This window comes from Alligator mississippiensis, chromosome 2 (assembly GCF_030867095.1).
Source record: "Alligator mississippiensis isolate rAllMis1 chromosome 2, rAllMis1, whole genome shotgun sequence".
NCBI classification, from domain to species: Eukaryota; Metazoa; Chordata; order Crocodylia; family Alligatoridae; genus Alligator; species Alligator mississippiensis.
This window is the reverse complement of record NC_081825.1, coordinates 50,940,109-50,957,211: the sequence shown is the minus strand read 5'-3', so window position 1 is coordinate 50,957,211 and position 17,103 is coordinate 50,940,109. Positions and strand designations below refer to the sequence as shown.

General features: G+C 37.4%; 1 protein-coding gene across 1 annotated transcript in view; it reads right to left on the bottom strand.

Moving 5' to 3' along the window:
• Positions 1-2,372: 2,372 nt before the first annotated feature.
• Positions 2,373-17,103, bottom strand: part of UBE2K (ubiquitin conjugating enzyme E2 K) — a 54,363-nt gene continuing 39,632 nt past the window's right edge. The window contains exons 5-7 of the mRNA XM_006258475.4: positions 11,406-11,505; positions 8,005-8,133; positions 2,373-7,612 (exon numbers count right to left, since the gene is read on the bottom strand). Coding sequence (XP_006258537.1) covers positions 7,538-7,612; positions 8,005-8,133; positions 11,406-11,505 — 304 coding nt within the window. The 3' untranslated portion in view covers positions 2,373-7,537. The remainder of the gene's footprint in view (positions 7,613-8,004; positions 8,134-11,405; positions 11,506-17,103) is intronic.

Below are 17,103 nucleotides of genomic sequence, written 5' to 3'. Positions count from 1 at the left end.
TTGGATCTCAGACGTGACAATTCTCATGCCCTCCCTGCCATTGTCCATCCTGCTGTTGCCCTAAGTTCATCATCGTTGTAGGAAACCAAGGCAAAAATACTCATTAATGGATATGCCAGGCCTAGTTTATATTTTAGTCTTGCATCCTGATGTTATGATGCCTTGCCTTTTTTAGGGATACTTGCTTCAAAGTCTTTTGCAAGTTTTAACTTGACTACACTTTCTAACTTTTGAGACATGGTTTTCTTTATTGGTCAATACCACTTTCCATTCCTGAGATGCTCTGCTTACTCCTAATAACCGTTTGAAGTGGCTATTCAGCCAGTTTGCCCTTTCTTTTCTAGATGTTTTTTTTCCCCTGGTACTGCAAGTAAATTTCTAACTATACTGTGTCTACCTCTATCCCAACTATACTATTGGTCCAATAAGTCACCCCAAGAAATCCTTGACGGTACCTTTAATAGACTCCAGGTCTCCTCCACGTTCAGGTCTCTGATCTCAGTTGCCTTCACTTATCAGCTTGTAATTATTTGAGCCAGGGTTATGTTCTATGCAGAACTTTTAAATGGTCCTTAATGCTGACCAAAGCCCAAATCTAAGATCATTGCCTCTTTCTCCCTTAAAATTTCAGATGCTGTTTCCTGGTCCAAGAGCAGAGATCTCTAACCACACTGAACTCCAACCATCCTTCTGTTGGTGGCACAGGATAGAGCCGACTGTTTCTAGCTATGCTGCCATGGAGCTTGGTTCTCTGCAGTGCAGCTTGGTCTTACCCTTCTAGTGTTTCATTCCTACAGAGGTGTCGTACTCCAGGAAATGGCAAAGCAAAGCAACCTTTGATCTGTGCAGTTGGCAACAATGGGGGGATAGTCCATGCCTCCCTACATCTCTCTTCTTGCCTTACCCATTTTATAGAACCAGCATATGATAGTACATCGCCCAAGAGCATTTGATAGATTTTGATTGACAATTGTCTACAGCAATGACTGTAGACTGGCAGTTACCCTTGGGTGGGGATCTGGGCACTCCAGAACCTTACATTGCTGAACACTCTCCTCAGTTCCTAGACACCAAAGAGGACATGAAGCTGCACCTTATTTCAGCTGCTCTGGAAGTTAATAGCACCAAGGTCCTGCTTCATGGCAGTAGGCTTGACCTACAATCCATCCACTCAATCCAAATATTTAAACAGAAACTGACAATTTAAGCAAACAAAGCAGCACAACCTTCTTTGACACTGCAAGTATACCTACTGGTCTATACTCAAAAACCTAATTTTTGATTAGTTTAAGCCCCTGGATTTGGGTACATTGGTCATTTTAAAAGGTAGCTTCTGAAAGTTACATTCTGCAAAATATTACATCTCTGGGAGTACAGCTTTGAATAAAAGACAGCAGATAGGTTAACAACTCACTGTTGCGTGTGCGCGCACACTTTACCTTGGCAGAAAAAGTGAACTGCCACATGGTTAGTAAGAGATAAACTCAACATCCACTTCCAATCTGATGTTTGTTCAATACATGAATGATATTATTGGACGCTATAAGAACATGCTCTCTTTTCATTAGTTTTAGCATACTGCTCAGACAGCTACAGTACATATCAAAAGTTGGATCCTAGCAATATTGTTTTACCAAATGAGCACTATAGTCTCAAAGCTTTGCACTATTTTGTAAGTGTCACATGACCATATCCATTCCAGACACATATTGTACATGTTTAAATAAAATAACACACAACTGAGAAAAGAACCAGTTGCAACATACAACTCTCATAGATTACCTCTCATATACTGGATACCAGAAAACTCAAGGGGAAAATGCTGACTTCATTGCTTTATGATTGCATGGCTGGTTTGCTCCATTTTCATATCACTGTAGATGAACTCTTATATGAAACTTACTTTAACAGGGTATTTGCAATTTTGCTGTACAAGTTAACCATATACCATAACATTAAACTCCATCAGATCCTTGTATTCAGTAGAAGGTTGAAGCAATTGCTTTTTTTTTTTTTTTTTTTATACTTGGTCCTGGGAAGTAGACAGCTTGTCATTCCTCCAGAAAAGAATTGATTATAGCTTAAACTGTACACCAGATTCATCTTTTGTTGTGATTCTTACAGAAAAGCCTAACACTTTGATATCGTTACAGTATTTCAGACTCAATCACATCAAGTCCTCCCTGCTGCACTAGCACACTTTCTTTTGACCTGGATTTCACTGACCTAACTGACTCAAATCTAGCTCACAGTTGCATTTCCTCGATGCAGCTCAACAAAATTACCTGAACATCATTTTCCTCTTTTCACACTGCACACTACCTTCCAGTCTGTCTCTGAGGAAGATGTTACCAGAAATAAAATGAAAACTGTTTCAGGGAAACATGCATTTATTGTTAAGCATTCCCAGTGAAAATCAACATCTTTTAAAATGTGTATTTATTTAAAAAATCATTTGTGTACAAAAGTGTTGTGTCGTCTTTATTTTCAAGACAAAAAACACTGATGCTGCATTCCAGCCCCACCCACTCATCCTTCACAGGAAGTTAGATGCTCAGTAATGAACCTCCTACAGTATCCTTTATTACCAACTTGTAAAAAGTCAAAATTTGGGATGGAAAAAGCAGGGTTCTTCAGCAGTTGAAGTCAGCATTCTTATGATGACAGCCTCCTTCAGACACCACAACAAAGCACCAGCAATTGTCACAAATTGTAAAATGGACAAATACAGCATTTTTGTAGTACATTTCCTCATCTGTTGAGTCATGTATGTTACTTACATTTTCAATGAATGGCTCAGCTTCATAAGCAACTGGCTAGCTATTTTTATGCCTACAAAGCAGGTAACAGTAAGCAGAAAGGGAACATCACAGTACAGTGCAAATGATTTGCAACAATTTCTCCAGTGGGAACAAGTCTGAAAAAGTAGAGTTGCTGAGCTTAACTAAAGAGCATTACAGCTGAAATAACTAAGTGGGAAGCAGAATGTATTAAGGACAGTTGATCTTGCATGTCTAATGGCGAATCAGCTGATGAAGCTATTATCAGTAAAGATGGGAAGAGCAAGCTATACGTTTTACTGCAATTTGTTTATTATAGGTCAGTCAACCTGAAAACTAAAACAGTAAACAATTTTTGCAGCCTGGAAAATAAAGCTATGAACAGTGAAAACATCTACCTGGTCTTCCCAGAAAAGCTTTTTTGTACACATTAGTATTGTGGTGCCCTAAGCAGTATGGAGAAATGAGAATTCTTAAGTGTCTCTTGCTTAGCCAATTGCTCAAGTTCTACAAAACAAAACGCCAGATTTTACTGGACCAATGGTTGCATTCAGCAAGATGCCTCACATCTACTCCCAGCCCACTATCCCTGCCTCAGCAGTCAAAATACAGCAACAGAGCATATGAGATTCCATTGTGCGTCTTCCCCAAAGAGCTGTTAAGGAAATTTAACTTCCACTGTTAAAATATTGATCACTTCCCCACTTGGGCATGTCTCCATATATAAACCAGCCTCTTTTGCTCCATCTGAAACACGCAATGGTCCTGCATACAATTACGTTTCCCTTGGCTCTGAAAACTGAACACTGCATGAATTGTATACAACTATCACAGTAAACAGGAACTCTGACTTTAAATCCTTTCAGGTCAGCCCCAGCTCCCAAAAATCAAGGAGTGATTTATACTCATAAATGCTAGGCCTGATGCACAGCTGTTGAGTTTAATTTTGCATAGTTTAAATGTTTCCATTATCCATATCATGCATGTCAATCTAGCCTTTCAAGAGAAGTTTCTTTTTCCCCTACATTCCATGTGCCAGAGTTCCAATGCTAACTTACTTTAAAAAGTTAAATATAATTAAAAGAAAAAACTGACTTATATTCAACACAATTAATACCTAATTCTTCAAATAAATACTACCTGACTGATTATAGTCAAGGCCCCATGTACTCTGTGGCAAAGCAGAGTCAATTCCGCTGCAAGGCCCCTGTTGCTGCAAACCGGAGAGTTGTGGCAAGTTCAGGTAAAATTAAAAACCTGGTAACTTACATGCAGAGAATGAACAGCAGCATTTTTATAGTCAATCCACATTGCGCTCTCCATAAGTGCTCATTCCCCCCAAATGCATCCATCACTTGGTCATACTGAGAACACCACTTCTTTTCCAAAGCTGTAGCAAGAAGTTGCAAGTTTGGCAGCTGGTCAGAGGCATGACTGGGAATTTTGGCACCTGTGTAGGTGAGGCTTTGGCAATGAGAAGGATGTCTTCTTTTCTCCCTGCCTCTGAACAAAGCCAGAAGCCACTTTAAATTTGCAAGGAGTCAAAAGAGACTGGAGTGAGTACCTTGTTTCCCAGCAATAACATCCACCAACAAGGAATACAGCAGAGTAGCTGGATGTTTATTAAGAAATTCAGCAGTGAAATTTAGTTGACAGTCCAGGAGTCATTTGGTTCCAATGTTAAACACTCTACTGAGATAACAGGGGACATTAAATTATTGTTTCAATCTTCCAGACGGATTAGGATAGGGCACCTGTTTATCAACTGGGAAGTATTTGTATGCAGAATGATGCATTAAATGCATGTTGTAAATGCACAGCCTGAAACAGGGAGTGGCCTACAGGACAATTCTACATCCATGAATGCACGGGGCCCTGAATATAGCGCTGTCTAATCAGATCACACAGAAAACTGAACTACAATTTGGGCTTCATAAAGTTGCTATGATAAACAATGGAACATTAAGATTCCTAGGGCTCAGCCCCAGCTGCAGTTAAACTAACCTGGTAAATTATTACCCTTATATTCAACTCTGATAATTACCAAGAGTAGAAAAACATTCCTTATAAAGGAGTCAACTATCAAATTCAAAGGGACCTCAAATTGTGAATGTCTGCCTAATAATTGTGTCATTACTTCTCCTCAGCCTAGGTCTTGAGAAACTGCCCTCTTGCCAGCATCTCAGTGAGCACCAAAATACCCCACCCCTGTTCCCAAGCGCAGGGTAAGGGGGACAAAGGGCACGTGAGAGTTGTACAAATCTGCATTTGAACACAATGGGAAAGGGAAGATGGTTCTGCAGTGCAAAGAATACAAGGAGCTGGGCAAGGGAAATAAACTTCACATTAGAAAAATTTGTAATTGGCGATTGCAATAAACAAAACAAAGCCCATTCTCTCCTTTTCCCTCCAACTGTCTTCCTTATCCCATTCCCTTATATAAACTGAAATCTTTATGTTGGTTATTTTTTGATTGGTACCCATAGATGTCCCCAGTGGACTCATCCTGTCATCAAATAGCAGACCCCAGAAGCCTATAGTAAGAGTTCATGTCCCTTTAAAATGAATTCCAATCTCTTTCCTTTGATAAATAGCAGTGAAGAACAAGGGAAAGAATAGACAGCCACATTTACAGTTACCACCAGGGTAAGAAAAGTGTAGATGTAATAAAACTTTTATCGGACTGTATAACAGAGAAGATAGTAACTCAAGATTTTAGCACAAATGGCAGAGTTGCCACCATTTTCTACTATCCCTGGTTATTACCTAACAAACCAGTTGAGCAGTAGCAGCTTTTTGTTTAAAAAAAATAAATAATATAAAGGAAAGACAAAAATAATCTTGTTTCCTTTGGCATCTTTGAAAATGAATTACACTACTGCAGAAAAACCCAAGAAATACGATCACTGAATAAACCTTAGAAAGCAGTACAGAAAGACTAAGCAACTGCATTTAGTATTGCACTGATATGAGTTAAAGTATTATTGTCTGTGTCCTACAAAACTTTGTTTTTAAAGTATGGACACCTCAGAATGCTGCAGGGAGCATCCTGAATTAGGCATTAGTTAACTCTTTTCCATCTTTATTTTCTGGTTCTGTTCCCCCTACTACTTTGCCCCAGATATTTGAGAGATTTAATAATGTTCCTTACTGTTTCCAGTATCACTGACAAACCAAGTCATCTATAAAGTGTGAAACTATTTCAACTTATACTTTATAGTTCAAGGAAAAAAACTTGCATTTGTACGTTTTCCTCTCAAACTGATCTATTGTTTAGGTAAAGAAATATAGTAATGGAAAAGATGACTTTTACAGTACCTATCATCCACAATCCTCAGCCTCTACCCTAAGTTTCTTTTCTAAGTATTTTAGTTGAAAGTTTCAGGTCAGATGTATTTTCAAAAAGCAAGTAACCATATTCATAAAAACATTACAACTTTCTTCAGATGGAGGTACTAGCATTTGAAACTGCAAAACTAATAATTTTCAAGCTTTTGCACTCAGGATGAAATGTCATTTTAATACGAATAGAATGGCTGACTGTATGTACAAGCGAAGGAAAGATTTCAGCTCTTATTTATCAGAAACATCAATCCAAAAGAAAGAAATTGAGAACACGCTTCTACTTCTATGTGCATTTGAAGTATGTACAGTAAAAACACCAACACAGCCTCCAGGTATCAACTAGGTAAAAATGCAAGCAAGAATGATTTTTAAATTACCTGGTAAGCAATCCTTACATTGAAGCCCAAAATAAAGCTAGAAAACTGTTACAAAAACAGTTGATTGCATCATAGCAAGTACTCAAAGAAAAAAAAAGTTCTCAATACATTGGAGAATTAGTTTTTCTTCCTTCAAATCCCATGAATTCATACTACCCAGAATTTATTGAAGGAGCTTTGACTTCTATTTCAAAATGAAAAAAGCAGCTACACATTTTTGTGCTATGTCCAAACATACCAAACTTTTATGTGATTGTGTAGAAAAGTATGATCGTTGAACATTTTACTGGTTATTCAAAAGATACCATTTGAAGTGAAAACTAGGTTACTGTCAATGGCACACCTACCCACAGATTATGGAGTCGGCGGAGACAGTTTAGCTGCATGTTAAAGGGGAGGAGGAGGGAAGATCAGCAGGTTTCCCAGTCACTTCACTGGAAAGAAAAAGGCTCTGAACAGGTCACCATTTTTGAACTTTAGAAAAGTCTTGAAAATCTTTCAGGTAGATTACAAGAACACTCAAGTACTTAAATGGTGCTCTCTTCAGCTACCCCCTCTAAAATGTCTAGTAAAGTACAAGCATGCAAATATAGGTAAATCCACAGGTACATAGGATCCATGTTAAAAACAGTAAGATAGCTGTGATGAGTGACACCAACAATTTTGATGACTATGACACAATGTTAGCTGAATTATTAAATCAAAATCCTGAAGCAAGTTCCTGCTAGTCTTGGTCACACTGCTAAACACTAAAGTAGGCATGTTTGTCCCCCACTGTTTTAGCTGAGCTCAAGGAATTTTTACAATATTTAGTAAGAAAAAAATTAAAGTATTTCCCCTTTTTAAATTTACACAGACGTTTAATTAGCTTTATTTACAGAGCAGTTTTCAGTCTCCAATAGTGCCTAGATAGCATCATCAGGCAAGAGTGCCAGTTTTAAAAGAGAATCTCTATAGAATCCTAAAAATAACAGATGGTGAATGCTCCTCAAGAAGGGGCAACCTGGACTATGGAAGCATCTCTCTCTACATGGCTCAGTTACTCAGAAGCAATTCTGTTGCAGTCTCTACATCCCATGATTTTGAAGACAAGGCCACTATTACTGCATTCTGTGAAGAGAAAGCAAAGGGGCACAAAATGTTCAGGCTGTTCAGCAGCAGCAGCGAAAGTCAGACACTTCACATATTAGCCTGGCTGATATTTTCTAAATTACAAAATCTTACAATGTCTTAAACTGACGATCTGTAGAACTGTAGAATCTGTGAAAGCTTAGAAAAAAATCTAATAAAATTAGAAAATGACTGATTCAGCTAGTTCATAAGATATTACCTCTTAAAAAAAGCAATCAGGAAAGGTGTTTAGATCTATAAATCACTAGCATATATAAACACAAGTACAAAGATTTTATAGTAAATTAGCTAGTACCTATCTGTGTACTTGCTCTGCTCTAATTTTTTTTAAAGGTTTTTTAAGGTTTTTTAATTGAGTTACGCATACTTACCCTATCAAAGCCCATAGCACAAAGGTTTTCTATCTTTTTGGTGTACTCTGGACTAGAAACTGGTGCTCCAGCATACACATGTGCCCAAAGCCGAGCTGTCTGTTTAAACATTTCTGGGTTTTGTTTGTACTGTGCAAAAAGAGAAAGGAAAAAAAGTGAATCCATATGACTATCAGCAAGATATAACTCAAAAGCATACTGATTATGGCAGAGTCCAATTCATAATGCCTTGTACATACAGCACCTGCAAACCTGCACTCTGCACCTTAGAATATGGATTTCCAAAATGAAACAAACTTCCTCCTGAGGACTAATTATGTTGGTATCATTTGTGACAAAGAAAGTACTTAGAGACAGAAGTCCACCTGCCACTATTTTATGGTAACTTATTTACTAGAAAAAAAATTGTGTAGAAGATGTACACAGTATTTTACACCAGTCTTACCATATACAATTTTTCTAATAAACAACAGAACTTACCTTCAAAAGACAACAGTGAAAGTTCCCAGCCTGTGTCAGGCACTCAAAAGCTGACGAGTGCTTCAACTGTCACAAATTACCTTTTTAGACAAGATGACAGTTCTTGTTTTAGTAATTTTTATATTTAATTTCAGTTTTTAAAATGGGATATTTACATTTTTACAATTAAGTGATCATATATCATTTTAAGTTAAAAAGCTACTCATCTTTAATTGCATGACCAGTTAGCATTTGACCAGTGCGACACTGCTGAGAAATTATATTGTCTAAATAGAGGTACATATCTGAAACATGTCCCAAAGGACACTGAAATATGGTAGATCATCATTCCAAATAAGTTTATTACACAAGGAAAAACAAAACAAAAACATGAGCCTGCACATCATCATTAATCAAGAAATTCAGATGTATTTGGGAATATTTGTGTCATCACTTGTACTGTGCTACTGTACAGTAATCCAGTCATGGTCCAGGACCCCAGTGTGGCAGCACTGAACACCTCATGCCCCAAAGTCTACTCCTACCTGAAGGAGCTAACAACTGTATTTATTTATATAATGTAAAACTCAATTACAATGAAGCATAGGGAAGTTACAACAGACCACTGTATTACATTAAAGAGCGGTATTCTTATTTTTTTTATTTTTAGCATTTTAGGAATACATGCAAGCTTTTGTATAGCTAAAGTATCTACTTTCTGATCAAATGATAGAAAATCTTGGAGAAAACCTTTTCTTTCCTCTCTGTATCTGGAGACTTCACTGCTATCCTATGTAAAAAAAAAAAAAAAAAAAAAAAGCTCAGCTGAGAACTAGACTTGATTTTCGCCAGTTCTTAACTTTTAAACCCCATGTTTTCTACAGGTTATAGCTAGAAGCCCTCCCGTTTTTCCATGAAACTAGTACTTAAATTCATTTTCATGCTTGCTAATTCATGTAAATTTATAAAAAAAAAAAGTCCATTTAACCAGTTGGAGGGATAATTACATTCCTCAAAAATATTTATTCAGAAAAGCACATAAGAAACTGACTCCTAATTTACTCGTTTTCTATTCACTTCAATAAGAATGGGACTGGGTCATACATATTTAAAATTGTTTTCCAGGCTATTTTTTTTTAAATACTAAGCACTAACTGTTGTAACCAGAGGCCAATCTCCATATTTATGCAAAACATCCTTCTTACAGATCTTTGCAGGGAATGGAAGAAACTGAATCCTCCTTATAATAGATCTTACCAATCTGCCACAGCCCAAATACAAAAAACCCAGTAGGAAGAGGCAGAGAACACTTTTCTCTCAAATTTCCCAAGGAGCAATCTTGAGGCACAATATTGCCATCAGACTGTTAAAATTGTGATATAAAAAAAAATCTCACCCTACTAACTAGGAAAGGAAGCTGTATTTCAGCTATTGTTGGAGTAACATAGGATTTACTTTAACAAAAAGACAGTGACTGCAAAAAAATCTAGGTATACTGAAGCAAGGAAACTAGTTCAGACACCTCACTTGTACAAAAGGCCTGGTGGCCTCATTTGCCCTTGCAACAGTTCATTATACACAGAGCAACTCAGTCTGACAAACCGTTTCAGTGAAATCATCCACGACAAGCCTAAGAACATGGTAATACCAGGGAATTCCAGGATTCTGGCCACAGCTATACTGATGTCTAGCGCTGCTGCTAAACGCTGGGGCTTTTCAGTAGTTTCCAGAACTGCCCCCTCCCCAGCTGGTAAAGTGTTAAGACATGACCTCATTACTGAGCTCAAGCTGCCTTTCCTGGATATTTGACACAGCTGGGAACCAGAACAGAAGTTCCAAAACATACTAGCTAAACAGGTCCAAATATAGGGTGCTGACATGCTCGTTTCCTGTCCAGAATATCAAAGGTTATAATTGCATCCAGAAAAATATTTAAATACAAGAGAGAAAATGTTCAAATACAAGGAGAGATGTATAAGTCTATTGGATGCTGAAAGCACTCAGATTTTATATTTTCTTCAACATTACCACAAAATACCTTTGTCACTATTACACTCTCAGACACTTTTCCCTTTTTTCCTTCCTTAACATACAAAAAGCATGCATTTTGGAATTTAGTTAAAAAAAAAAAAATCAAATCAAATTATTCACTTATGAATTGATTTTCCCTGGCTTTCAACAAAACACAGAAAAATGTGAGTTCTAGTATAACCAGTCATACAAGATGCAAAAAAATTAAAATAATCTATTTTTTTTTTAAAGTTAATGCTACCGTACATATATGCATCCAGGCCTGCTACTTTTGCAGTCAACTAGAATTCCATTACCACCAATTAAGCTGGTAAACAGTGCAGTTAATTTGAGAGTCTGTAAGCATCAACTGTACAGAACACTTCACTCAGTTCAATTACTTGCAAGAAAGGTAAAGAATGACCAAAAGTCATTGCTTTCTTAATGCCTGGCTGATTATCAACAGGTATATTTGCTGATCTGGCCTATTCATATTGAAAGACAAGTTGCGTGCTGGCAGCCAGCTCAAGGCAGCATCATAAAAAGTTAGAAGCAATTTTAGATGCATGTCTTTACTTTAATTAGATTATTAGGTGCACAAAAAAAATGTAAACACTTGTTAACTTCACTATCCTGTTTTTTCATTGCATTTCATCTAAACAAGATAATGAAAAAAAAAAAATCGAACAAAAACAAAGGTTGATTTCATAACCAGTATCCATTTTCAGGTTCTCAATCCTGTACTTCCCAGTTGTAAACACTGCAGTGAAACACTCATTTGGGATTTTTTTTTGTTTTTTTTTAATTAAACTAATAAATTCCATGAAGCTTTTTAGCTAACCAAAAATTAAAAAAAGGTTAATCTGAGTTAGCAGGGAACCCTTTAGAAGAATTAAACATTTAGTTCTAGAAATTACTTTAAAATTTCTTACCTGGTTTGCCACTACTGCATCTTGTGGGTCATCTGGTTCTGCAGCTGCCAACAATGCTTGCAGTGATAACAACACTGTTCTTAGAGTCATTGCTGCTGCCCTAAAATTCAAGTTTGAAAATGGCATTACCAAGATCTCCTTTGTTGTATGCTCTATTAATACCACACAAAGTGAAAAAAAAATCCAAAGACCCACAAGCATCAGAAGTGTGTGGAACTTGGAAGTGCTTCAGGCTATATAGCAAGAAATGAACCCCACTACTTTTTGGAATTCTTAATATTTTAAACACACTTCCTCATCATTACCCATATCTCATAAGTAACTTCAAACAAATTTCTTGGTCTGCCAATTTGTCCTTTTTCATTCTGTAAAAGACAGATTTGGCTTCTGATGAAACAAAGGCCAACTACAGCTTGCTTCCTTGCCATTAGCATCACCCCCGTTTTGTTAGGAAAGCACTGAGAACTGGATTGATTAGTCAATACGTGCTCCCTCTGCTGGCTTTCTGTCCTTGTAATAAAATAGCTAAAATAATATAGGCACTTGTAGGAACAGCGACTGATTTTTTTTAATTTTGTGTAACATGGATAAATATTATACATATTTACAAGTATGAACATTTTTCTGTCACAAAAGTGTTTATGACCGAGTTTGAGGGGGCATTTATTAACACTATTTTTCCTAATTTTAATTGTAAATTTGTTATGTTAATTTTCAATGTAGCTCAACTCTGATTGAAAGGTATAATCACAATTTTTTCAGAGAAAAAAAAACAAACTAGAAGCCTGAGCTGTTACGGGAAGACGAATCAGACCCTTTACCCAGGGGCTGTAGTGCTCCCACATCATGTGTGGAACACAATGAGGAAAGAAAGGACAACAAAGACATGGTCCAATATGCAATACATGCAAATATTTTCCTATGTTTATATACTATCAGAAGGCGGTGCAGGGAAAGACCTCAGAGCACAATGTTTGAGATATCAGTAAGGAAGGAAAATGCTGTGGAAAACAAGCACAGAGTAATTTTTGCTGTTAAATAAATTATACCATCTAACAAGCATTCAGGAGGATATATGGAGATAGAAAGAAAGGAAATTTGGCAATTCTGGCCATCAGTGCGGATGGAGAAAAGTGTGGGTAGGTGGCTCAGATATGATGGATTGGGAACAGTTTACAATTTCCTCTTCTGTTTTTAATAGAAAAGTTCAGTACGCTATCTGCTTTTCCAACCTGGACAAGATATTGTGGTTTGACATGCTGGTGAACAGATGGACAAGGGCTGATAAAATGTCAGTGAAGCTGCTTGTGCAACCTTTGTGCACTTTCAGATCTTCGTATGGTTGAAGCTTTTATGCTAACCATCCCAGTAAGTCAGTTTCTCAGAAGTATTTATAAATTATCAATGAATTTTCCTGGAAATTTAAGCTTTTTCAAATAAAATAACCAACTGTGAACATCCCGATGAAACTAGCGTTCTCTACCAAAATACAAGTGAGATTGCAGTGATTTTAATTAACATATTTTATCTCCCTGATAGCACTTTACGGATGCCTTTGTAGCTTTCTTAAAATTCCCTAAAGCTAAACTTGCAGAAAACTCAAACCGCTGAAAAAATCTTTATTGATTCTGAGATGCAACTAAACTAGGTGTGTTTAGTTTAAACCTGTTTCCTGAAAAATCTCATTCCTCAAATACCTAAGCAGATGTTTCAGATCAAGTTTCTTGTAGAAAAATTCTGTATTTAACATTTCTGATGTAATTTCAAGAAAAATTCTAAATGGAGATGGGAATTAACTAAGCAGATCAAAAAGAATCAGGTTTATAATGAACATTTTGTTACTAAAGCATCTTCTTGATTATGACATAACTACACAGTAAATTTAATCAAATTGTAATATTTGAATTATTGTTTTCAGACCACAATCATCTAAAACTGAGCAACAGGCCATGAAAATACTCAAGAAAATGTTTTCAACTTTAAGTGCCTCTATTCTACTTTCCCTTCATACCACAATTTGCAGAAAAAGTCTGTAAAATCATAAAAAAAAAAGATGTGAATCCTATTAAGTCTAGATTTCAGACTGAACAGATTAGGATAGGTATTGATGACAAATAATTAGTTACCATATTGGTTTGTGACATGATCTGTGACAATCATGCTGGAGCTTATAATTGTTTTAGAACAAATGCAGCCACTGTATATGCCATAAAAACCTCCAAAGCCTTTACTTCAATTTAGTGCGATTTCCCCCCCCCCCCCCCCAAGAGAGTTTACAAGGTCTACCACTTATAATTGGTGTCATGATTACTTTTCTTTCACTTCCCTGTATGGAAATATTCCCCAAACTAATGGTGAGGAAAAAAAAAATGGTGCCTCAAAACACCGTCATTATTTAAAATTGGGAGTCGAGTTCAACACAGCTGTCAATGATTTGGACAACTTGCTCATTTTTTACCTTAAACACAGAAATGGATATGATACCAATGTACTTCACAAGGAGTTTGGGAGGCATCGTTCATGTCTGTAGAGCAGGAGAGTTCTCTAGACAAACGAGGCTTTATAACAACTAGAACAGGGCCATCCAACTCACAGTCCATGAGGGGTTAAATTTGAGACCCATGGGCTCCCCTTTCCTCCCCTACTTACTGGCCTTTCCAGTCTCCAGGCTTGACCTCCCTCCTCCAGCTTCTGCTTCTTGCCCCGGTGGGGCAGGGAGAGGGGCAGCCTGCGGGAAGTCTGCACAGGCTGTGGGCCAGGAGAGTTGGCATAGCAGCACAGTGTGGGGAAAGCCTGGGGAGCCCAAACGCTGTACAGCCCCCAGCCGCTCAGAAGTTGAACAGCCGTAAAAACAGAAGATGAGCTCAGAAACTCCTTTTCAAAGAGCCTGTGCTAAAAATCTACTAGACCACACTATTTGTGGCAGTTCAGGTGTGAGGACTTGCTCATCTGTTGGAGCCTGATGAACTTGTGTGTGACATTCCAGTTTCCAAAGTGAATAATACCACATACACGTGCACTCACGTATACAGTCCTAATTTAAGGCTCCTAAATTCTATACATCCGAAGTCTACAGGCAGAGCTGATTCAGCTTTACAGACAAAAGTTGGTTTACGATTATTTTCAGTCTCATGTCTCAGGAACCACCTGTCCAACTCATCTTCAGTTTTGACAGTCTCCTCTAAACAGAGTGCATACATGATAAATGTGACAGAAGCGTGCACTTGATGCTGAAGAGGAAGAGAGATTTACCAATTTACAAGGATTATGAACATCAGTAGCTGCAGAGGACTTTCAGTTTCAAAAACATAGCTGAAAAGAATTTCAATTACCTTTACTACAAGATCATTCAACAAAGTTACTTTCCAAGCAAGTAAAACTCTCCTGTCAACATGGGCAACACTACATTAACTATGCTCGTTAGAATATGAAAGCTATTGACTATTTTAATTTTTGTCACAAATATAACTAACAAATGTGAAACTAGATTGTAGCATGTTTGGCCCAAATTCTGCCCTCAATGGGAATCAGAGAGGTGTGTCAGAATTTGATATAGATTTAAATACAGCATCAACAACAGGGGTATTTAGCAAAATCATTAGAAGCTAAAGTAGTTGCACTTCAAAGACCTTATTCAATATCTGACAAGAGGACTGAACAGAGGTCTCAGAACGAAGTGATTAAAAAATTTGAGCAGGGTACCCATCCATTTCCTTTAAAATGGGTGTTAAAGTTATTTATCTAGACAGCATTTTTTAGATTGTCCCTTTTTTCAATACTATCAGCCCAGTCCTTATTTCAGATTTGATCATGGTATTTTTGGCATTTCTTGATCCAAGCTAAAAAATACCCAGGAAGTGCCACTGCAAAGGTAATAGTACAGGCAGTTAAAAATTTTTTTTAAATAGCATTCATGCTTCATACTGACACTGCCAAGTGGACTGCCTTTCTAAGTACAGGAATTCATTTAAGTTTACAACAAGCTGTTCAAAAAAATAAGGCAGCCATAACAACAGAATTCACCCATCAGTACAGCCTGCCAGTAACCTCAAAAGGTCCCCATTATCCCTTGGCCAGCAAGGGCCTAGGAACACCAAAAAACACATTTCTACAACCCTTAAGCAACTGCCACTTGCTTAAAATACTATTAACTAACTCAGCAAGAAGCCACAGCCAGTCTCACAAAATAAGAGGGAGGGGTTAGTACCACACAAATCATTTGAAAGGGATAAAGGCAAATAGAAATAAAAAGATAAAACGGAAACTTTCTGGGAGATTCTTCCCCAGCACTTCCAAATCAAAAGATGGCCAGGAACACTAATGCAGCAGCATTTAAATGAGCCAAAACTGGAGCCCCATGTAACCAGCCCAAAACAATCACCTAGTGAAGCAGCACCTACCAACAAGGTAAACAGATAAGCCATACTAAAAGAGGACTGAAGGGAGTTCTTTTGCCATTTTACAGATGGAAACCAAGGCACAGAGATTAATTCTCCAAGCCCAAGGTTTGAAAGAGCTCGTTAGGTCACAACCTCCCCACCCCCCAAAAGAAAAAACAAACACACATAAGAATGGCTGAAAACAAATTTAAAAAAGAATTAATGCTGGGCTTTCTAGCCTATTTAGGAGAACAAAAAGATACAATTGAATTGCAGTTGCAGAAATTTTGGCCAAAATCCTCCCCCAAGAAACTATTACTGAAACTACTATTGCAGGCTGAAAGAGAGACTTGCCAGGGACCCCAAACTTTCATGTAGAAAGAAGCAACCACTACCAACAAAGATGTGGAATTATGAAACAGCTGTAAAGTTGTTGAGTTATAAAACAGCTGTGAAGCTCTGAAGTGAAATTAGAAAACACTGCCTCCTCGTGTTGTTATTCTCTGTGCCTACACATAAAGGAGTAGCTCAGTTACAAAACCTGACCCTTTAATTCAAGCTTTCTGCTATGGAGGTCTATGGCGTGGACCATGATGTCAACCAAAAGGACAGCTACAAAGTATGCAAGGGCTGAAAGCATGCTAAATTGCTTAAACTAGGAAGCTATGCTCTGTAGTTGGGAGCTGTAACAAGTTCTCATCCTCTGTGGATCAGAGAGACTAAGATGGAAAATAACATGATAGGAATTCTTACGTTTTAAAAAGTCTATACAAGGTCAGTAATTACAGCCAGGGTTACCTGCAGGCCTATTCCACATATTTAAGCAATGATAACTTTTTTAGAGCTTACTGACAAATGGAATGCTGAGAGGGGACAAATAACAGGAAAATATTCTGTCTCAAACAGTGAACACCACCACAGCTAAAGCAGTGCATAAAGTTTGGAGGTCAGTATCTTCTGACCTTCTTCTTTTCCACTACATTCCCTCACCCTACTTTTTATATTCTGGTGTTCCCATTCCATATACCACCACTTGGCACCCAGCAGTAGGTACCTCTCAGTGTTACAAATAAAGTGCAAGCAAAGGAGGGAAATTAAGATAAATATTTGCTGTGCTACCCACACCTAAATTGGCCACTTGGGTAGGCATACTAGTATTTGTTATTGGAGGAGGGAAACTGCATAAAATGGACATGAAAACTACAAAATAAGTAGAATCTATGAATGAAAATCAAACTATGAAATAAAAAATATTTTTAAAAGCTTTAAAAGCCTGTTGAGATTTGGGGCTCATGAGATAAAACTGCAAGTATATGAAG